General features: G+C 32.0%; 1 protein-coding gene across 2 annotated transcripts; it reads left to right on the plus strand.

Moving 5' to 3' along the window:
* The first annotated feature begins 11,804 nt into the window (after nt 1-11,804).
* LOC111015975 (ethylene receptor 2) lies at nt 11,805-16,035 on the plus strand. Of its 2 annotated transcripts, XM_022291202.2 has the most exons (4): nt 11,805-12,207; nt 12,327-12,533; nt 12,825-14,725; nt 15,303-16,035. In XM_022291202.2, exons 3-4 carry the CDS (start codon nt 12,965-12,967, stop codon nt 15,843-15,845), a joined length of 2,304 nt encoding a protein of 767 aa, XP_022146894.2. In that variant the 5' UTR covers nt 11,805-12,207; nt 12,327-12,533; nt 12,825-12,964; the 3' UTR covers nt 15,846-16,035. The 2 variants fall into 2 exon arrangements, with proteins under 2 accessions (XP_022146894.2, XP_022146885.2); XM_022291193.2 differs by having other exon boundaries at nt 11,805-12,533.
* Nucleotides 16,036-23,878: the final 7,843 nt, after the last annotated feature.

Here is a 23,878-nt window from a genome sequence, read left to right on the forward strand (position 1 = left end):
CCTGCTGTTTTGCATTCTCATTTCTGGAAATATTCATTAATTGGTGATGATGAAATCAACATTGATTGCTAATTGCCCTCAATGTTTTTAACCTTTGTTTTCTCTTCATCTTCATATCATCTGCAGATTTGTTTCTCATTTTGCACAATGGGCTTTGTTTTTTAGGCTCTGTTACTGTCGTAATGTGATTATATGATGTACAGTACAACCCATCGTATTATTCTTATCTCAGTTCCTCTGGAGTCTAGGTAGAAGAACAAGGTCCCTGCATTGAACAGATATTTAATTTTTTTTAATGACGAAATAAGCTAATTTGTAAATTAAAGAAAAGTAATGGACATTTCCCGCTCAAATTTGATAAGCTTTGTGGGAGATTTTATCATCCCATAGGCCATAAATGTCTCTTTTTCAGATTTTTTGAGATATTTTTTTCTTTCCCACACAGTAGCCTGCAACTGCATGCCTAAAGCCTCATATACAAGCTTTATTTTCTATTTTCTATATATAATATTGTTTTTCCTAAAATCACTTTGGAAAGTGACAGTCACGTGATCTCCTTGCAATAAAAGAAACACCTCTGTTCTGTTTTTGGCTTCCCTCTTTACGCACTATTTTTGTTAATTCCACCCATTTGGTTGAGTTCACATTAACAAGTTCATATTTAGAAAAAGGACCAAGAATCTTTTAAATAAGCAGTAACTCATACGATTTGTATTGCATTATTACGTAATTATGGAGTGATTATCAATGAGACCCATATTCAAATGGGTTCGGTTTTTCGAGACAAATTCTTGGTATCCCTTTCACATTGCTAGTTTATATGATTTTTTACTTTCTGTCTGCAGCTAATTTGGAACAGTAACATCTTCTAATGGGCCCTAATGGGCTCAAAATAATGTGGCCCACGACCGGGACCATTTAAAGGGCTTTGCGTTCTCCTGATGGCCCAGAATCGGCCCAGCATTTACTAGTTTGGGAAATCTGATATTTCCACAAATGCCCCTTCGTGCTTTTTTATTATCTAAATTGTCCTCTAATGAAAAATTTCTCATATTTCCATACATTACCTAAACCGTAATAGTTGAGAATTTAAATTATATAATTTTAATTTTGACCTAATGAAAGAAGAAAAAACCAAACACGTAAATAGGATTTTTCCCCCTAACTTTTTAAATTTCCTTATTTATATCTCGAAATTTACTAAATATGATGTGAAAAAATCACTATAAATAAGTTGAATGAGAAAAAGAATAAAAGTTTGCTTTGATCATTAGTATTTGCTTGAGTGGTTTTCATAAAAGAGAAAACAACTTTATGTAAATGAATTGGATAGAGTTATAAAAATAACTGAAAATTGGATATAATAATAAATCAAATCAGGGTAAAAATATCATATTTTGGAAGTGTAAAAAAAGAGAAAGAACTAGTAATTACGAATATTTATTTATTATATTTATTTGGAGGAACAATGCGATTTTGGGACATCCAACGACCAAGAAAATGACATAGTAAAGGAAGTGTCCGACAATGCCCTGAGGGTGAAGGCTAAAACATCCTCTGGCGTCACTCATCAGTCGGCCCATTTTGAACCTCGGATTCACAACTTATGACACGCCACCAATTTTAGGGCCCAAAGAATAGTGGATCACTTTCTATTTCCACTTTTCTCACATTTTATTTTCAATAAAAAAAATTATTAATCTGAGGCGGCGTAAAACGACCAAGCTTGTTATTGATCTGTGGAAGCCACTTTCGATTTATTAATATGAGGAATAATGCTTCAAACTTCACTTGGGCTTAAACCTCAACCACGACCGAACTAAGGAATTAACGAGTAAATCGCTCTCCATCGCTTGCTCACTATCGCACAACTCGTGCCTACATTCTCGCGATCGTGCTTATTGGATTCCACACTTCAATGCCTATAAATACACGAACAAACTTCGTACACAGGTATACAAATTTGATTGCTCGTTTTAAGAACTTATTTTAGATTTCACTTACTTAAACATCAAGTTTTTTTCTGTTTTTGTTCGGGTCTTCTTTGCACCTTGTGAATCTTAATTATATTTCTATGTCATATGCTTAAAATAAAATTACAACTGTTTTAGTTCTGATTTTAAAACTCTTCCTTTTTAAGGAAAATAATTACAATGGCAATATAATTGTACTTTGATACCTTTCAAATATATATATTCTTTTTGTACAACCTGTATAATCCTCCTCATTTTTTCTTTTCTTTTTGAACAATCCTCCTCATTATTTAATTGCTTTGCTACCTTTAAATTTGTTTTGTCGGAAGATCTAAATCTTTAAGCATCTTATTCTCTGAGATTCCAACTTATATATTTAAAAATATTGCTTTATAAGAAAACTTTAATGAAAATCTATTTTTTTTGCCATTCTGAAAAAGAGCTAGTAAAAAGTAAAAACTAAATTTCTCCTTTGTTTCATTTTGGAGACGCTGAAAAGGTGAGGTTTGGATACAGTAAAAGAATAAAAGGGTGCTTTAGGGTTACTATGTCAAATGGACTTTAGGACAAGACAAGACAATAAACTATCGCATAAATAATTTTTTAAAAAATACCAAAAAAAAAAAAAAAGATTTGGTGATATTTTTAACCTTAAAAGTTTTTTTTTTAAGGAACATTAAACTAAATTTTATTATTCAATACATAATGAACAGGGTTTTATATTTTGTTTTTAATATTTAAAATTGGAAGTACTAATTTTATAGAAATTAGTAAAGTAATAATGATGTCACATTTAAAATATTATTTTCTATGATATGAAGTACTATAAACTTTAGTTTCAAAAGAAAAAAAAGTACTATAAACTTTAAAGTTCATTTTATCATGTTTGATTAAAATTATGCAAATTGTGCCGGGTTGAATGTTTAAAATTGAGTGGGACAATTGGGTTTCTGAATCAAATAGACTAAAATTAATACTCAACAATAGAAAATGTTAATTATAAAAAATAATAATTTTGAATCTCAAGCTCAAATCACCATTGATATGGATCATAAGTAGAAAAGATTAAGAAATCTAACAAACACATATAATACACGAGAGAAATTCAAATTCTCTTTTATTGAAATATCCAATCCCGAAAATAAGACAGTATAAAAGAGTCTTACATTAGCTAAAATTTTATCATATCTAAACTAGGTACAAAATACAAGATATCAAAAATAGATAATTGAAATACAATAAAAAAACCATTGTCTTTAACACTCTCACCACCCATTGGTTTTGAAATAGAACCGGATCCATGAATCTTTAACACACCACATATTACAATAAGTGAATTGGAAACAGACAGAATTGTAATATAGAATGGGTTTATTTACCCTTTGTTTTGAGGAAGGGGAAAGGCATGGAAAAACAAGTAAAAAAAAGTAGTGTTTAGCTGGAGAAATAGGGAATTTTGCAGAGATGGCATGGCATGATGATGAAGATGGTCACTATAAGGGGAGGGGAGTAAGCCACAAAAATGGACCCTCTTATTTCCAACACATGGGATGTTGCATTTCCATGTGCATTTTGCAGAGACCCCCACCACTTTTTTTTTTTTTTCTTTATTCCAATTCATCACATAACACATAAACAAGAGAAGAGATTGCCCATCTTAATTCACTTTCTTCAACAGCTCCCAATATTATTATATGTAATTGGGTATTGTGTGTATTGTATGTTATGCTCCTAAAATGGTTGTATTTCATTGTCGATTTCAATTCCCACTTTCACTTTCAATACTTTGTAATAGAGAATAACGATGGATGTGGAGATCGCCCACTATGCCCTTTTTTCTTCCTTGGACGAATTATATATTCAATGAAATTGAAATTATGGTTAGATTTAAAATGTTTATCACGTGGGATTACTTTGTCAACACCAAGTTCACATTGAGGTTAAAAGAAATTTGGCATGGATATGTGCAATCTTTATTACCTTAATGTACAACATTTATGACAATAATTAATAGAGCTTAGGCTTTTGTATTCCTCAACTAAATACATCAAGTTAAGCATATATAATTCATCATTTAACACATCTTGCTCTTTATTTGTAGGTCAGGTTCAATCTATCATCTCACATTTATTGTACTAAAATAAATAAAAAATTAATGCGCAAAATACATTTTTGGTCCTTGAGATTTGAGGTAGGTATCCATTCGGTCCATAAAGTATCAAAATGAACACTTTTGGTCCCTGAGGTTTAAAGTAGGTGTCAACTTGGTCCCTAAAATTTTAAAATGAATACTTTTGATCCCTGAAGTTTGAGAAATAATTCTAAATGGTCCTTTTTTTACTGTTAATTAACTAATATTAAAATCACGTGACAAATTGCAATTAAATTGTTTATTGTAGTTGCTGATGTGAAAAATTATATTAATTAAATAATATATGTGTAGGTGATGGTTTCTCCCTCCTCTCCTCATCTTTTCCTCTCTCTTTCTCTTACCCTTTTCTGGCGACTACCACGTATTTGCCGCCATCGTCCGCCATTCATAGCGGACATATACCATTTAATTAATATAATTTGCACATTAGCAACTACAATAAATAATTTCATTGCAATTTGTCACGTCGTTATAATATTAGATAATTAACAGTAAAAAAAAATCAGGGACCATTTAGAACTATTTCTCAAACTTCAGGAACCAAAAGTATTTATTTTAAAACTTCAGGAACTAAGTTGACACCCCTCAAGGACTAAAAAGTGTTCATTTTGAAACTTTAGAGACCAAATAGACACCTACCTCAAACCTCATAGACCAAAAATATATTTTGCCAAAAATTAATTAAGGACGTGAGAAAAATAAATAGGATGAGAACTCTCTTTTATTAAATGGAATCATAAAACCTGACTTTTTTGTTGAGAATATAGACTTTATTTGTTAAGTTATATTCAAGTGAGACAATATATGTTTGATACATATATATAAATATAAAAGTAACCCTAACTTTCTAATATAGTTTCCACTCATTCCAACAAGAATAGGAATTTGGTACCGCCTCATATTGTTCGCTTAATTTTAATTAAAAAATTTCTAACATATGCGTGATTTTGTTTTTTATAAATATTTATTTTTTAAATTTTAATTAGTCAATTGTGATTGGTCAATCAATAGATTAAAATATTTATATCGAACCAAAATGTCATGAGTTCAAATTTCCCCACTCCATTGTACTAAACAAATAAAAACTTATTCTAGAGTAACTTATATGATTCACAAATTAGCTATTAATTAAATTAATGTCACGTATTAGTATCATTTAATATTTTTTCTTTCAAGTAATTTTCATTAAAATCCATGACATTAATTTCATAATTGTGCTTTTTCATGCTCTTATAAAATTAAAAAAAAAATTGTAGGGAAATTCAATGTCGTGCTTGTGCCTCGTCCGAGATTTTGGTCACTAAGTTTGGATCTTGACTCTTGACTTAACTTGAAAGTTTGCAAATCTTCATCACATTGAACCAAATCTTTGGCACGAAAGATAAACAAAGAAGAAAAAAGAAGTCCCATCATATCTTTTGGGCAAAAAATTATGCCCACAAGAAAAGAAAAAGGAAAATGGTGGTAGTGAGAGAAAGTAAAAAAAGAATCGATTAGACATTTTTCTTGAGAGAGAGAGAGAGGGGGGATTGCGTGGTTGAAACAATTCCTACAAATATATATGTGGTTTTCTTTTGTTGCAACGAGAAAGTGATTTCTTTGTACTTCAAAACAAAAACAAAGTGATTTCTTTTTCTTGTGTATTTCATTCATGAACCGTGTAATAATTTGCCAAATGTATACTAAAATATCTCCACCAAATAACCCTCCAAAAATCATTAATTATTTAATGTTGGCAAATGCTCGACTCTGAAAGGACAATATGTTCCTTTTATATTTCTACAATAGTACGAATATGGTTCTATTTTAACATAATTTTGCATATATTTGGTTTTGGTTTTTCCTAAAATACTTCTACCTACTGGATCTTTTTTACTTGTAGCGGATGTGAGACTATAGTTAAATATAATTTGAAATAGGCGAATAAATGTTGTATAAAATAATTTTAAATTAGTGGATAGTATTGTTGTTAGGTGGAGGTTACAAAGGTTGTAAATGATGGGTTAAGGAAATGAAGCATGTGAATTTGCACACGTTGACAGGTGTAAATGAAACATGGTTATCTTATGGCCATGGGGCGGAGGCCCCATTTTGGTAATTTGGCTTTTTATTCAATGTCTTCTCTTCTGATTTTTTTTAAATGAGTCGGTGATTCTCTCAGATCAACTCTTTCTCCTTCAATTTTCAAACTAATCATTTATATTCACCAATTTCAAATTCCCTTTCCTCAAGGAAAAACAAGTAACAAAAATTTTCTAATCATTTTTAAATTTTCAAGTATTTACACAAGAAGAGCATACTTTTCCAATCAGCACAACAAAAGAGAGAAATTGTAGCCTCCAATTAAATAATATATTAATTAGTTGGGTTATATACCAGCATCGGAAGATCAAAATAATTTTTTATATAGATATTTAAAATTTTAAAAGTGAAAATTAAAATAGATATTTAGAATTTATGTGAATAAAATTTGAATACAAAACTGATGATCGGTAGAGGGTGATATTTATGATTTAACGGAGGAACTTAAAATTTTGTAACGGACAACGGACCGTTCATTGAACGTATTAAAAGGTGAAAGGAATTTGGAAAGGTGCATGGTTAAGAATTAAGGAACCTTGACTAACCCACTATTGAAATCAATTATATCTTTTTCTTTAAAAAAAAAAAAAGAAAAAAGTCGAAAACAACGGAACGGATTTCAACTTTCTATTCTATTTCTAGTACACCGTTTTCTAAAAAGCATAAAAAAAAGGTCTGAAATTCTGTCTTCCTCCCATCTCCCTAGCATTTTAAATGCCAATATTTATAATTCAAACTCAAGAGTCAAGTGGTTAATTTGTTAATCCAGGTTAGAAGTTTAATCTTCCTGTTCTTATATATTGTATTAAAAAAAATACTAAATAGTACAAAATAAATATATATTTATAAAAATGCATACTACTTTTGGGCTATTTTTGTAATTCCCTAAAAAAAACTCAGGAATAAGAGTGATGACATAGAAATGATATAAAGAGATGGAGGCCGGAATAAGATTGGAAGGCAACATGCATGACACGTCTCTTCTTGAATTTAAAATTACTTTCGTTGTATCTATTAGTTTTATATTTTTTTTACTATACAATCTGGAGGAGTGAGAATTCGAATTTACGAGTTTTTTTTAAAGATCGGTGTCCTAACCAATTGAACGTAGTCTTATATTTTTTGAATTATGGATGGTACTACTAATTAATCTAATAGGATGTTGAATTATGCATCATATAATATGAGGCAGAGGATTCAACATTTGATTCCAAAAATAATTATGCTTAAATTTACCTGTCATGTGATATTTTATTGGTAGACATCTAAATACCTAACTTATTTAAACGATCATATATGCTTAATTTTGAGACATCCAAATACCTTGGCATGAATATTACTTCAAAGAATAAAAATTTAGTCAAACAAGAAATTAGGTAGCAACGACTAAACCAATAAACAATCATTATCTTATGTCTTTATTGATAAATTGTCAAAACGGTGGAGCATGAGTATGATGTTCCATGTTCGCCCATGAAAACAACCATTTTAAATTCCACAATTCAAACGATATGTCTGCATTTTGTACACCAAATAAAATCTACGTTTAGATTAAATATTACTTTTAAAATTTTTAAAAATTAAAAAAATTACAAGATATATAAAAATAATTAATTGAATTTGGTTGATTCTTGTGCTACTGATAATATGATTGATAACTTTTTTTAGTCCCATAATGAAAAAATGGCTCTAATATCTATAAGAATTTCAAAAGCCCAAAAATAAAAGTGGTGGAAAAACGAGGAGTTGGTGAGCTGAGAGTAAATTTTCCAAAACAAGAAACAAAATTGGAGTAATGGATATCCCCCACCAACTCTTTCTCCGGAGAAGAATTTTAGGGTTTTGGTTATAGATAGATAAACTCGAACTTGACACATAAGCTACAGAATAAATATGGACTCGAGTGGAAAGAGAGTACGAAAGAGGTCGGCACAGACAAGTTCTATAATTTACGTGTCAAGTTCGACTTTGTCTATCCATGACGAAAACCCTAAAATTCTTCTCCATTTATAGAAGTTTAATATATTAATTAGTTGCCTACTCTAATCTTCGTAGGTTTAAAAATGACTGCTCCCCCTTGATGGAGTATTTGCACCAAGAACAAGCTAGATGAAATCTTGTTTTTTTTCCTCTCTTTTTCTTCGTCTATTTCTTGCCGTATGGTTTGTTTTGTCAAATCAACTTTTGGCACAGGAGCAGAATTTTATTTTCATTTTAGAAAGATAAATAAGTAAACAACCAACAGGAGAATGAAGGCAATGCAGATTTTTAGACATGTATAAAACGAAATAAAAATAAGCCAAGCTACGTATGAATGTAATTAGGACACACTAATAAATAGTTTCATCGCATTTTTTAAGATTTAAAATAATTTTTAGTATAAAAAACTATTCAGACACGTGGAGAGAGAGAGAGAGAGAGAGAGAGAGAGTGTTATTATTACACATTTTTTATTCAGAATAAATTTTATGAAAATAGAAATAGAAGAATAATCGGAATTGAATTTTAAAATTTATAAATTCAAAATGGAGTTTTTTTTTTTTTTTTTTGGAAAGAGAAATTAAAAATTAAGTTTTGGAGCAGTTGAGTATTTTATTTTGGTCACTTTAGCCATGAGATTAAAAACAATAAAGTTTTAAAAATTATATTAGAAGACATCTTCAAAGTGTATAAAATAAATAACTTATAGAATTTATTTTAAAAAAAAAAGTGTGGAAAGGGAAAGGGATGGGGTAGGAGTTGAAAGTCGAAGGAAAAGGGCGGGATATAAAGATTTAGATGCTTCCATATTTAGAATACAAGGAATTGCTTTGGATCTTGATCTCATCTCAACCAGATATATTGAGAGATTTAGCCTCTTTTTTTTCAATTATTTTATTTCCAGGGTTGTTTTTCTTTCTTTATTTATTCTCTATTTGCATTAAATGCCAAGCAACCAAATTACAAAATCCCAACATTTTCAATTCCTTCCCAAACGCGCCTCAAACGCGTCGCTCAATGTGAATGTGGGTCGGTGAAACTTTTGTCCCAATTTTACTTCTTATATTTTGTTTATTTTATAATTTTTGTTTTATTTTAATTCAGTTAAATCTCACACATATTTTTTACCGTAAAATGTTAATCACTCTTTTTTTTTACCAAGTAAAATTTTATCACATTGAACAGGTTGACATAGTTTTTTATTTACATGGTAACAGGTTAACATGTTAGCTGATTATGTTAGATTTAATATTGTATAATGAATAGAAGAATTATGAAATTGTTAGGTGGGTAAACAATGGTTTATAAATTCTTTGCGAAGTTTTAGCCAAATTATTAGAATTAAATTGAAATCTCAAAAATCATGGAGATTTTATAGAGATCATATTTTTTAAACTAGTTTCTTTTACATAGACTTTTATTTTATTTTTTAAATTTAACCTATAATATGATTAAATAAATTTTTTATCTTCAAAATTTAATCTTTGTATGAAAGTCATCTCAATGGTTTGACTAAAAATTAGTATAATTGGTGCGAAAATAGTTTAATAAATTAAATAAATTCTTCGACAACAAAATAAAATAAATATTAGTTTAAATCCCTGCCCACCAAATTTAATTTATATGTGAAAGCGTTTTCTTTTTTTCTTTGTTTTCTTTTTAGTTTCTTAGGAAGTATTTAATTTTAGTAACGTAATATCTTACCGTTTTACTAATAATATATGTTTCTTTATTATTATTATTATAGGAAAAGTAACTCAAGTAGTAAAATATTACTTAATCCCGTCTCAAGCCCATACGTACGTACATCAATATAAAATATTGATATTCAACCAATATTCAACCATTTTGAATGTCTAGATGTGGAGGGAAAAATATCTCTTACCCGGCAAATGTAGATCTTTATTTTAAAGGAATGACGATAGAAATCATTTGGTTACATTAGAAAATTAAAAGGGAAATTAGAAAACTGTAACATATTATGTATATTTTATATATATTTCTAATAACAAGTCTTAGATGCTGAAGCAAAGATCCACCATATATTCTTTGGATTTGGATTCATTACCTATTCATGAGTTGGACAATTATAGACTTCAATATTTAAAGCATTAAACATTACTAACCACTAAAAATCCTACTTTATTTGCACCTACTTGTACTTATTTGTTTCTTTTAATATAATTTCTCAATCTATATAATTTTCTAATAATTTTATATTCAACTCACATTTGGTTGGCAAGTCTTGAATAATTTCCACAATACCTCTCATTTTATTTTCACATATTTATATTGTGATAATTTTGAAATTTCGTTAAAATACAAAAATTAAAATGGAAACTTTGTTTGTTACTTGTTAGTTAGAAGTTGTTCATTTGGTAATTTGCCTATTGCATAGAAGTAATAAATCAATAAATTTTTATCCACAATTAATAACTAACTACAGGAAGACGGGTTCAATTAACGATGTCCCACAGAATTGATAACCACAAACTGTGATTTAATTTTAAAAATATTTTAATCGACTCTTCGTGGCTTTCATTGCATAATCAAAGTTTTGTTTGTAAATCGCTGTTTAGGATTATAATTTCCTAACATTTTCCATTTCGTTAGTCAAAAATTTGCGGCAAATTTCGACTATTTAAACATTAGAATATAGACGTTTTTTGCCCGCTTTTTAATTATTATTATTATTCTAATTTTGTAATATAGAGGCCTTTATTTTTTAGGATATTATAATTTAAACAATTAAGTTAGACGATGGATTTGATATTTTTATGATGTCAGTGAAGGTAAAACCGAAATGTCATCTTATAATCATCTAGTCTAAGTGAAAATTTTTTAATTTCATAATTAAACAATAATCACACCATTTTATGAAATTACTAGTATTTGAAAAAAAATCATCTAGTCTAAGTGAAATTTTTTTAACTTCATAATTAAACAATAATCACACCATTCTATGAAATTATTAGTATTAGAAAAAAAAAATTCATCTAGTCTAAGTGAAAAATATTAGGTGAAAATGATCTCAATACTTTTTGAACCATAATCAATTTTTTATTTCTATTTTTTAATTTTTAAAAAGAGAAAAAGGTTCTTTTGATAGATCCATTATCTATTATCTTATCATTTAACCATCCCCAAATCATATATTTTTCTAAATTTCATAAGAGTAATGTATTTAATTTTCATCTTGCCATTTGTTAGCTTAGGGCTAAGATATTTGTAGTTCATTAAATCAATGAGGTGATATTCTGAATTAAAAAAGAAAAAGAAAATTATAAGTAAAAAGATGGTAAACTTTAGAAGCAGTAAAAAAGGGAAAGTGAAGGGTACGCGGGAGGAGTGAGCGTGGTGGTGGGTGGGGAAGAGGAGTGGCCACGTGGCAAATAGGAAGTAATATTATAGAGAAAAAAAAGAGGAAAAATGGGAAGCAGGTTCCGTTTAAGAGAGAGAGAGAGAAAATAAAACAAAAGTTATAGAGAGTGAGAAGTGAGGAGGAGATTTATAAGCAAAAGAGCGTCTAAGTTCTCTTCATGTAAGAGCGAGTGGGGCCCACTCCTTCCCCTCCTTGTCCTTCTCCAAATTCCAATTCCTCTTTTTATTTTCTGCCCATTTCCTAAACAACGGCGCAAACCAAAACCAAACAGTCTGCGCTCCCTCTCCCTCTCCCTCTCCCTCTCCCTCTCTTACAAAAACCTTTTTACTCTGTGTTTGAATTTTCAAGGGCAGGGAGAGAGAAACATCGCACCCAGTTCACGAATCACAGAGAGAAGAGTGTAGCCCTTGCCTTGCCTTGCCTTGCCTTCAATTTCTTTCTTTATTTCCCCCCTCTCTTTTGGAGGGATTCTACTTCTACTTGTTCTAGCTACCTATAAAGAGTATAGCTCAACTCTGTCCAGGAAAGAAAAGAAGATCTGGTTTTGATTCTCTTCGGTTTTCTTGCTCTCCTGCTCTCTCTTTTTTCTTCTTTTTGATTTTAATTTTAATTATTTCCTCGATCGCTTCTTCTTACTGGTGGGTTTCTTTTATTTTTTTTATTTTTTCAAATTGTAATCGTGTTTTGTTTTGCTCCTCAATCCCTTTCTTTCTTGAATTAATCTTTTGCCGGGGGGTTTTTATCTTCTTGCTCCAAGGAAGAGGAGGCGTTCGGCGATTGATTTGCCTTCCTGTTTGGTGGGTCGTGTGTAAATGGGCGGAAAGTGGGATGGATTGGGTTAGTGGATGAGGGAGATGGGTTGGTGAAGCGCTTCATGCCTCTGCATACGGTGGAATGCTAAGATCTGGCCTCGGATGTGAATGGAATCTGATGTATTGGCGACTTGTTGGTTTTGCCTCTTCAGGTTTGATTATCTACTTTTGGTAGCGTTGCTTCTTCTGTATTTTGCCCCCTATTCGTTTTTTCTCCTTTGACGCTAGGGGTTGGTTGGTGCGCTTTCCAATTTCTTGAGAATGCTGTTGATTTTTCCTTTCCCCCTTTTTCTCGGCGGAGCTCTTGGGCAAGTTTAAATCGGGGTGGAGATTTTGTTTTTTTTTTTTTTAGATAGAAGGGCACTCTACTGTTTTGAAATGGGGATTGTAAATTCTTTCACTTCGCTGATGTGGTTTCTTCCTGCTTCTTATTTTCTTTCCAGGAAATGGGAAATGAAGACGAGTGTATTCTTGCTATAGTTGAGGTCAAGTGGGACTCCATCAGCTGTAAACCATTGGGATTTGTTGAGTCACTCAAATTTTGTGCATTAATGGATTGAAGAAGCTTGCCCTTTTGGATGCAATGTTAAAGGCATTGCCATCTGGGTTTCTAATTTTGTTATTGTTTGCATCTGTTTCTGCTGCCGACAGCGGATTTCCGCGATGTAATTGCGATGACGAGGGTAGTTTATGGAGCATTGAGAACATTTTGGAGTGCCAGCGTGTGAGTGATTTCTTGATTGCCGTGGCCTACTTTTCTATCCCTATTGAACTTCTCTATTTCGTTAGCTGCTCCAATGTACCCTTCAAATGGGTTCTATTTCAGTTCATTGCCTTCATTGTTCTATGTGGTTTGACCCATTTGCTCAATGGCTGGACTTATGGCCCCCACTCGTTCCAGTTAATGCTAGCTCTCACTGTCTTCAAAATCCTCACTGCTCTGGTTTCCTGTGCTACTGCTATAACCCTCATCACTCTCATTCCTTTGCTTCTCAAGGTGAAGGTGAGAGAGTTTATGTTGAAGAAGAAGACATGGGATCTTGGAAGAGAAGTTGGAATGATAATGAAGCAGAGAGAAGCAGGCTTACACGTTCGGATGCTTACCCACGAGATCCGCAAGTCGCTCGATCGACATACGATACTTTACACGACCATGTTTGAGCTGTCTGAGACTTTGGGATTGCATTACTGTGCAGTTTGGATGCCTAATGAGAACAAGACAGTGATGAATTTGACTCATGAGTTGAAAGGCAGGAGCTTCTCAAATGGCTACAATGTCTCTATACCAATTAGTGGTTCTGATGTCATTAAAATCAAGGGTAGTGATGGTGTTAACATTCTCGGGCCTGATTCACCACTTGTTGTAGCTAGCTGTGGTGAGTCTGATGAGCGGGGACCTGCAGCAGCGATTCGGATGCCTATGCTACGAGTTTCCAACTTTAAGGGAGGAACTCCTGAGATAGTTCCGACCTACTATGCAATTCTGGTTTTAGTTCTCCCTGGTGGGCAACCTAGATCTTGGAATAACCAGGAGCTTGAGATAATAAAGGTGGTTGCTGACCAGGTGGCTGTGGCTCTCTCCCATGCTGCTCTTCTTGAAGAGTCCCAGCTCATGAGAGAGAAACTGGCCGAGCAGAATCGAGCGCTGCAGCAGGCTAGGAGGAATGCTATGATGGCAAGCCAAGCTAGAAACTCCTTCCAGAAGGTAATGAGTGATGGGATGAGGAGACCTATGCACTCCATCATGGGTTTGCTTTCAATGTTGCAGAATGAGAACATGAGTGATGATCAACGCATTATTCTCGATGCAATGGTGAGGACTGGGAATGTTGTATCGACATTGATAGATGATGTTATGGACAATTCAATAAAGGATAGTGCAAGATTTCCTTTGGAGTTGGAGATGAGATCTTTTAGGTTGCATTCAATGATAAAGGAGGCAGCTTGTCTTGCCAAGTGCTTGTGTGCATACAAGGGCTTCGGTTTTGCCTTCGAGGTTCAGAGGTCTCTGCCCGATCATGTAATGGGTGATGAAAGAAGAGTCTTTCAAGTGATTTTGCATATGGTGGGGAGCCTATTAAATGACATCAACCAGGGAGGAGGATATGCTTTGTTTCGGGTTGTAGCCGAGAGTGGAAGTCAGGGAAGGAATGACCAAAGATGGGGTAACTGGAGACAAAGCTCTTCTGATGGGGATGCGTATATCAGATTTGAGATTGGGATAAACAAGAGTAATTCACAATCAGAGGGCCCTACTCCAAACGTGGTATCTGGTGATCGGAGATACGCCAGTGATGGAGCTGAGGAACGCTTGAGCTTTACCATCTGCAAAAAGCTTGTTAAGGTTAGTTTTCTATATTGCGTTTAAATACCATCCTTCTTCTCAGTCATTTTTAACTTCATGAAACCAATAGAATGAAGCTAAAGATTGTGCATTTACTCTATTAGCCTTTGGTTTCTTTTGCTGCAGTAGTCTCACTCAGGGAAGAAAAACTTTCATTAGTTCTTATTTTTTCCATTTGCTTTGATTAGCTTTAGCTTCTGTCATTTCTTTCTCTGAAGATTTGGCCAATTGAAACTGGTATGGTCTTATGGGCTACCAGAGTTGTATATTCCTCTTTCGTGGGTTACTGCTTACATCAACTGAACGAATGGTAGTTTGGATTTTGGATTTCAATTTACAAACGCAACAATCTTTGACTTGGAACTTTTAGCCCAAAAGTTACGTTTTTTATTTTTTGAATTTCTGTCCGGGGAAAGATTGTTTTATTTTCAAGGTCTTTCATATGGGTATCTAATATTTACCAAACTTTTCCTAGTCCAATTAAACGTTTTGTGCAAGCTACTATTTTTAGTCTTAAAAGTGGCTGTTTCCTTTTGCCATTCTTCTTCTTCTTCTTGTTGATGGTCTTATCTGGCAGTTGATGCAAGGGAATATATGGGTAATCCCAAATCCTCAAGGATTTACACGAAGCATGGCTCTCGTTCTTCGTTTTCAACTCCGACCCTCCATAGCAGTGGCCATGGCTGAGCCTGGAGAATCTTCTGAACATCCACACTCCAACTCCCTCTTCAGAGGATTGCAAGTCATATTAGCTGATGCAGACGATATGAACAGGGCTGTGACACGAAAGCTGCTCGAGAAATTGGGCTGCAACGTGACCGCAGTCTCTTCTGGATACGAATGTCTCACAGCCATGGCACCTGCTGGCTCTTCAGTCCAAGTGGTGTTCTTGGATCTTTACATGCCGCATTTAGATGGTTTTGAAGTTGCAACGAGGATCCGAAAGTTTAGAAGCCAGAATTACAGGCCAGTGATCATTGCATTAACTGCAAGTGCCGGGGAAGATTGGGAAAGATGCGTGCAGATTGGTATGAACGGTGTCATCCGAAAACCAGTTCAGTTGCAAGGAATAGCCACGGAACTTCGCCGGGCTCTGCTGCAATCAAACGAGATTGTGTGAGGAGGAAGAGGAGAGAGAGACTGGAAGTTAATGTTTTATGTGCAAAAATCTGGTATCTTGATAGAGAGCTAGCAAGCAATTATATTAGTCTCAGTTTCCCCACCCATCTCTTCCGCCAGAGAAATCTTGCGAACTTGAAAAAATTGTTCACAATTTCACAGTGAAAATGGTATACAATAGTTGCCTCGCACTCTCTTTTCCTTTGACATATTCTGGCAGTTGTTTGGAAAATCACTGTTCACTTCCTTCAATTCTAACAGGGAGGTAAAGAAAATGGTCGCTTCCATTATTCTCTCTTTTTCTAATTTCTTGTCATAGTTTGACCTAGGCTCAAACAAATCGAATCAATTCGATGATCAAATAAGTCATATATCAAGTAGGTTTGATACAGTTAATTATCTAGGTTCGATTCTTGTGGAATCGAATCAATTATTTTATGATTTCATTGTTGATCAAATTGATTATGTGATATATATATTATGTAAGTTTACTGCCGTTCTTGAAATGTTATTCATCTTCGTGTCAATATTGTTTTTTTTTTTTTTTTTCCTTAAAAGAGCCATCAATGTTCGGCTGCATTTAGGTTGCACAGCAGTTTTTTCACATATTTTCTTCTTTGACAGGAATAAATATTTTCTTCATATTTGTCCTTGTGTTGAGATTTTCCAGAACTAATACATGAATTTACCTTAATTAACTTAAAATGAGTTGATTGGGTCGAAAATTGATTCGTTGTGCGAAATAGAACCAAACTCATTCGCACTCTTAGTTCAGCTTCCACCAAATAACCAAAAACAATAGCAAGCATTGATTATTTAATTGGATAACTTAAGGCAGCTACGCATATGGTATGCACATGAACAAAAATATAATATAATAGTTTTCAAATATTCTACTCCCAAGTTTCATTAAATAGACTTAAGGTTTGGTGTTTTTACATTTACCAACAATGGAACATTAATGGTGAGAGATTTTTGAAGAAGCAACCAATAGTTGACTTTGAGTTGTGGTGGATGATAGAGAGAGAGAGAGAGAGAGAGAGAGAGAAAATGGTAAAACCAGAATGAGAATAGAATTAGATGATTTTTGGGTAATGGGTTACTATTTTTCTTTGTTTCTGCTTTGGGTTTGGGTTTGGGTAACATGCATGAATCTGTTACGTACATGAACTCAGAACAAAATAAAAAAAAAAATAAAAAAGTTTTGTCTTTTCTCATCCCTCCACTGGCCCCACCCCGCCACCTCACCCTCTTCCCAATAATATCCAAAGTTTTTTTTTATCCCATAAAAATGAAAAATGTTCATGATGACCTTTTGGGCTGGCCTTGTGGGCCTTGTTTCTATTTTTATAATTATTATTATTTTTAATTTTGAAAGTGATGGCTTTGCTTGTCAACATTATGTCATGGGTTTATTAATTATGGTAGAGTACTACCAATCCATCACTCTCACCCAATCCTACCCACTCTCTCTCTCTATCTCTAAATTATTATCTACCAATATCTTTACCCCCCATTCTCTAGTGTTTGTAAAAAATAAAAAAATGAAATCATCTAATAATTATATTATATTTTGATGCAATTAGTTCAATTGAAACATGCCCATAATCTAAAAACATAACTTCCCCCATCATGTAGAGCAAACATTCAAAGAAGAACACATCATTTGTTGTCTTAGAATTCATCTTTGACTTTACAAGGAAAAAAAAAAAGGATGACATTCCAGATAAAGACCAAGTAGAAATTAATAAAAATGACCAAATAGTTGATTCTTTCCTTTCTCGTCACTATTTCATTGAAAAAGTAGAGAGAGAGAGAGAGAGAGAGAGAGAGAGAGAAAGAAATGGTAAAAATTAAATGGTGAAGTTAAGTAGTGCAAGTTGAGTGCATGTTCCAATATGGATGTGGGCATCATCCAAATTCCAAGTTGGTCTTACTGAAAACAGTATTTTATTTCCAATATTGGCTAAGCCTATACTTTTATTTATTTTTTATTTACTCACTTGAATCATGAAGTTGTGCCAGGGGTTCTGTATCTCGTTCCAAACCTAATTATTTTACTTTTTCTTTGGATCCTTTCATATGCCACTGGATTTAGTTCAACACTTTCTACTTGTGCCTATTTTATTAGTTTATGAGTATAAATAATACACGTAACACATATTATATGATTTAAATGTTCGGTTTTCGATAACAATAATGTAAAATATAATAGGAAGATAGAATATTGGCAAGTTGAGGAGATAGAACGTAAGATATATGGCGAGGGAGGATGAACCTGCACTGCACAAGTCAACCTCACTAAGGGTCTTTTTTTTAAAAGGGAAATAAAAGTTGCCTTTGTCCACATTATATCTTCAGCTCCTAAACTTTGTAAACCTGAGAATTCTACAAATTATTGGTTGGTTTATTTAAATATATAATTTGGACTTTAATCGTCTTCTTCTATATAAAAAGTATATTTGAATTTAGTTATGGATGCTTCGAGAATAATTTGAGTGAATCTCGGGGGTTGGGAGATGTGGTTGGGTCCATTTGCCTCAAATTTATTTAAGTATCAAAGGTCCAAGAACTGGATTAAGACATTCATTTCTAATTCTTAGATCAGTGATCGGTAATTAACCTTGGAGCCAATCCTGATCACAATCACGAAATAAGGGGATTAATTTAGAAAATTGAGAAATTAAATAATTTCCTTAATGAAGTTTATCCATTGTGATCATCTCCCAAAGTTAGCATATAGCTTACAACGATAATTGACATATATCTCAAATCAAGAGGTTGTGAGTTCGATTTCTCACATCCACATGTTGTACTAAAAACAAGGTTGACGACCATCGTCTCAAATTCTATTTTGACTCAATAAATAAGTATGCAAGATAATGACATAGCAGCATGACCTTTAATTAAGGTAGTTTTGATACAAGTATATTAATGAACTTTAGTTTATTCAATAAATATTGAACAATGTGTCGTGTTGTCACATGACGGTCATGTGGGGGTGCCAATGTGATTGTCATAAGATAAAGGCTATGTCTTGGTTAAGATGGTCCAAGTTGGGCATCATTGAATAATTAGATTAGATTTATTATGAAAAGAAAAAAACATTTGATCAAATATAGTATGCACTTTTTTTTTTTTTTTTTCTCTCTATCCATTTGACGGGGGAGAAGCTCTTTATTTTTTTCTTTTTAAAATGCAGGCGAAGCTTGTTTTCTAAATGTAGATTATATATTTGTAGAACACAAACAAATTGATATATCATATATGATGTCCAGAAAAAGTTATATATTAATATTATATATATAATATAGGCTAAATAAGTATAATGGTCATAAACCTTTTTAGAGATTTCGTCCTTAGTCCTTAAAAATTGCCAATTTTAATGATTTTTTTCAATAAAATTCTTAATCTTTTAAAAGGGTCAAATTTACTTTCAATGTATTAATTTATCTCAATTAATTCTTTCTATATGCTTAAAGAGTTAAAATTTGTTAACATTGAAATGAGCTATTACTAAATTATTAGTAAATTTGGACGCATGGAACATGAGTATAGCGGTCAAGACATGTCTACTTTCTCTAAGAGATCTTTACCATCTTTTATTATTTTGAATTAAAGAGAATTTTATCTATTAATATCTATATAATAAATAAATAAAAGTTGATGTAATTATACCCTAATTTTATATATATTGTATTCTATGATAATTAAATACATCAAACTTTAAATTTAAATAAAGTAAAGTAAGACTAAAAATTGGACGGACGTGTGAATGGGCGCTAACCCTTTGGGCCATGGGCCCATGGTGTGGCCCATACGAACCCTTGAATTCAATGAGAAGCCCAAAGAGCTAATATCTGACAGGTAGGCCCACTGGGCTTCAGGCCTTTCAGAAGTAGGCAGCATAAGGGTTGAATCCAGTCCAATCCATCATCTTATCAAAGAGTGATTACAGACTACACAGGCCCAAGCTGAAGAGTGAATATGTGGACTAGGGAGGGAGAATAAATTTGAAGCCCAACTAATAACCCATAACGAAGGGAGGGAGAATAAATTTGAAAAATCAATATTACCATTAGAAATTAACATATTAAATCTACCAAACATAATTTATTCATAAACATATAATTAAATCCTTTTCGAAAACAGACAGATGTATGATTGAAGGTGAAACAGTGGATTTTGTAATTTAATTAAAGAAAAAAAAGGTTTTCGGGTAATGCATGTGAATGCAGACAAATAAAAGTGAAACAACCAAAACACTGGGAGCAAAAAGTTTGTGTGTTTTTTTTTTTTTTTTTCCTTTTGTTATTATTTTAATATTTAGTAGGTAATGAATACAGTTAAATAACCACCACAATCATGACGTCTCCAAAAAAATATCGTAATTTTTCTTTAAAAAATTAGGAACGTGTAATACGATTAGATATTTTCAATTCCACCATACCATGAGGTCGATGACCCCATGACCAACTTTTATATAAAAATAGCGAAGCCGGCAAATCACGCTGTTGACTATTAAAATCAAATGATTATCGATTAGCTCACTGATTTTTGGTGATCCGCGCACCAGTGGTCTAGTGGTAGAATAGTACCCTGTCACGGTACAGACCCGGGTTCGATTCCCGGCTGGTTGAAGTTTTTTTTTTCCCTTGTTTTGTTTTGGATTTTCCAGGAGAGAGGGGCTTTGTTCTTGGACAAGGACGTTTTTGCCTGTGGCAGAGATGGGAGAGATGGTATTACTCGCACGTGGGAGAAGGAAAAAAACAGGAGAGAGAGAGAGAGAGAGAGTAGGGAGGCACACGTGGGAGCTGATGAGGTGGGTGGGGAATTGATTTTGTGGGTTTTGTCGTTTGTGGAAAGGGAAATAGGGAGAAAGTGAGAGAGATTTGCAAAATAGGAAACATTACTGGTTTGGATACTAATCTCCATTAAGTTGAATGGAAAACATCCATTTTTAATTAAGCATCATTTTGTCAAATCAATCCTTCTATTCCCATTCCCTCCGTTCCATCTTTAAACTGCCCCCAACCTTTTCATTTTGTCACCATTAATTAATTTTACATTATACTTTCCCTTCCTCACCCAAACCAAGAGAAATTAAGCTTTTTTGGGAAACTACTTTCATAAACAGTCCTCCTCTTGTTTGGGTCTTTAAGGTTCTCATTCATATAGATGATCTTGCTCTTGTCTTATTAGTGAAATGAAATCATTGTTCATAAACTAGTTGCAATTAAGAAAAGTAAAAATAATGTAAGTTATGTCAAAAAAAAAAAAAGTAATCTTTTTAAAAACAACTTAAAGTATTAAAGTATTAAAGTTTTCTAGATTTCTGTCATGCTACACTTATCTATTCTAATTTAAGTGTGCGCCGCACAATTTTTGATTTAGGACTCTATCTAAAAGAACTCCTATTATTAAAGAATAATTTTGTCTAACTTATAAACTTAATATTTTATTTATTTCTGAAGTGAAATTGTGTTCATTTCTCTTGTCAATAGGTAAATATGAATAGTTTTCACCCTCTTAAATTTTAAAAATATAGAAAATAAATTTATTACCAAGCATGTCTTAATGTATTGGAATTTCATCTACAGCTTTTTTCTTTCTTTTATTTTACAAGGACGGTGACAATTCAAATCTATATTTTTTTTGAGGTAAATAATGTCTTTAACTAGTTAATAGTACTCTCGCGGCGAAGTTTCCTAATTAGTTAAGTAATAATGAGATTATTAGAGTTAAAATTTAATATTAAACAAAGAGAGAGCTAGAGAAGTTAAATGGAAAAGGTGATGTGTACTCCATAAGAGAATGAAGGTTCCGTGGGAAACTACTTTTAGAAATATAGTTCTTTTTCTTTTAATTACTATTATTGCCAAAAACAAAATTTTAGTTATATTCTAGAAACACAAATTAAGATAATAGATCCTTTTTGTATCTTTGCAATATAATATGATATTAATCTATTTTGAACCTATACATATATACCCACATTATTTACTTTTGAATTCCATTTAAGACGGTACCTCATATTAATAGACTTCATATATGTCAAAAAGTTTGTTTCTCAGTTGTCCATACACATTTATCTAATATTTTTTCTATTCTACGTGGGGTTGAAGTATATACCCTCTAGTTTCTACATAAAACATGAGGGTTTAATCTTCATAATAAGCTTTGAGTTTTAGAAACAAATTTAAAACAAGATCATTGCTATGAAGTGTGTTAAAAATAGTTGGAAATTTATCCAAACCTTGCTGATTGAAAGTTAGACATAAATAGGAAAGAAAGTTTGGTTGAGAAAGGAGAAATAATAAAATAGGAAAAAGGTGATGTGTAGTCCATGATTTACCACTAAGTTTGATGGATTTGAAAGGAGGGGAAGGGAAAAGGCCAAACATGTTGGCTTGGGTGCTGCCCCACCATTCACACAAATTGCCAATTGGGTGGTCTATGTTTCATTAATTTTGTTTTTTGTTTAGTGGGTGAGATTCCCCTTTCGCCCTTAATTAAACCTATTTTTAAAATCATTTTTCTTATTGTACCCCCAATTTAAAAAGAAATGACATTTATTTGTCTTATAACATTTAATTATTTTGAATGATTCTAAAAACTATAATAGGGAATGGGGAACTATGACACTGAGTGTGTTTTTGAAATTGTGTGGAATTTTTTGGTATCAAATTAAATTATATATATATATATATATATGTGTGTGTGTGTGTAGTGATATAAATATTAAATCAAGTTTATGGTTATCTTTGTTGATCTCTATCCTATCTTTGATTGCTTTGACCATAAGTGGGAATGCCTTTTGGAAGTTTGAAATCCCTTCTTTAATTCCCACATTGCATATCTTGAAGAAAGTGAAAGCTTAACAAGTGGCTGGGGAAAACCCAAATCTCTCCTTTGGAAAAAATGAAAACTCATCTCTCTCCACATATAGATTATGGATATATAGTATTTATTGTATGGTATGCAATTGTATAAACTATATATTGGAGGGGAGGCAGAGAGTTTTTAGCTCATAATTAACCAATTGTTTGGAAGTAATATTTAAAATTTGTAACATTGTTTTAAAAAATATTGTTAAAAAAAGTTTTAATTAAAAAACTTGTTTGTCACAATTGACTCTTATAAACAAATTGGAAAATAGAAAATGATACCAACCATTTTTTTATTATAATGTTTTTAGTTCAAGGTGGGATCGGAATTCAAACTTCTAACATTTTTGGTTAAAATACCTATTTGGTAGTTTCAACTTTTAGTTTATTTTTGTCCGCGTGCTTTATCAAAATATTTATTTTCATCTATATACTTTTAACTTTTGTTCATTTTAGTCCTTGTTTTTAAAATGTTCATTTTCGTCACCCCTATACTTTTAAAGAAAGTGTCACCATTTTGGTTCTCTTAATTTTATTTTTAATCTCATTTTTTCAATCTAATTTCAACACGACAATACGCTCAATATATTTCTTGAAATGTAACAATGACTTTATCTTAAAAGATCTCTGTTATGTGTAGAATTTGTGTTAAAATTTTACAAATAAAAACCAACATTGTCACTTTTTAAAAGGATAGGGGATCAAAACAAATGCTTTGAAAGTAAAAGACTAAAACAAACAAAAATTAAAAGTACAAATACCAAAATAAATATTTTGAAAGTATATGAACCAAAATGAATCCAATAAAATTATAGGGACCAAAATACGTATTTTAACCAATTTGGAATTAAAAAATGATAGAAAATAGAATTTTCATCATTATTATTTTTTGAGTTCATCAACATCATGGGGAGGTCGGAATTTGAACTTCTGAACCTTTTGATTTAGGATATATGTCTTATATATGCTCAAGTTGATATAGAAAAAAGAATTTAATATTTTACAATTTTCATGTATTTTTTAATTAATATTTCGTAGCGAGTAATAATTTTTTTCAAGTATAACCTTTGTTTAATGCAGTATATTTTTAAATAAATATGCTGAAGAAATGAATAAAAAACAACAGGAAAAATAGTTTTTAAGAAAT

Source organism: Momordica charantia (genome assembly GCF_013281855.1).
Source record: "Momordica charantia cultivar OHB3-1 chromosome 5 unlocalized genomic scaffold, Mcharantia_2.0 BLBB01000005.1, whole genome shotgun sequence".
Lineage (NCBI taxonomy): Eukaryota > Viridiplantae > Streptophyta > Magnoliopsida > Cucurbitales > Cucurbitaceae > Momordica > Momordica charantia.

Coding starts and splice junctions, on each gene's coding strand:
- LOC111015975 (XM_022291193.2), top strand. CDS start 12,965: ATGTTAAAGGCATTGCCATCTGGGTTTCTAATTTTGTTATTGTTTGCA. Junction 14,726..15,302: donor TCTGCAAAAAGCTTGTTAAG/GTTAGTTTTCTA, acceptor CTTATCTGGCAG/TTGATGCAAGGGAATATATG.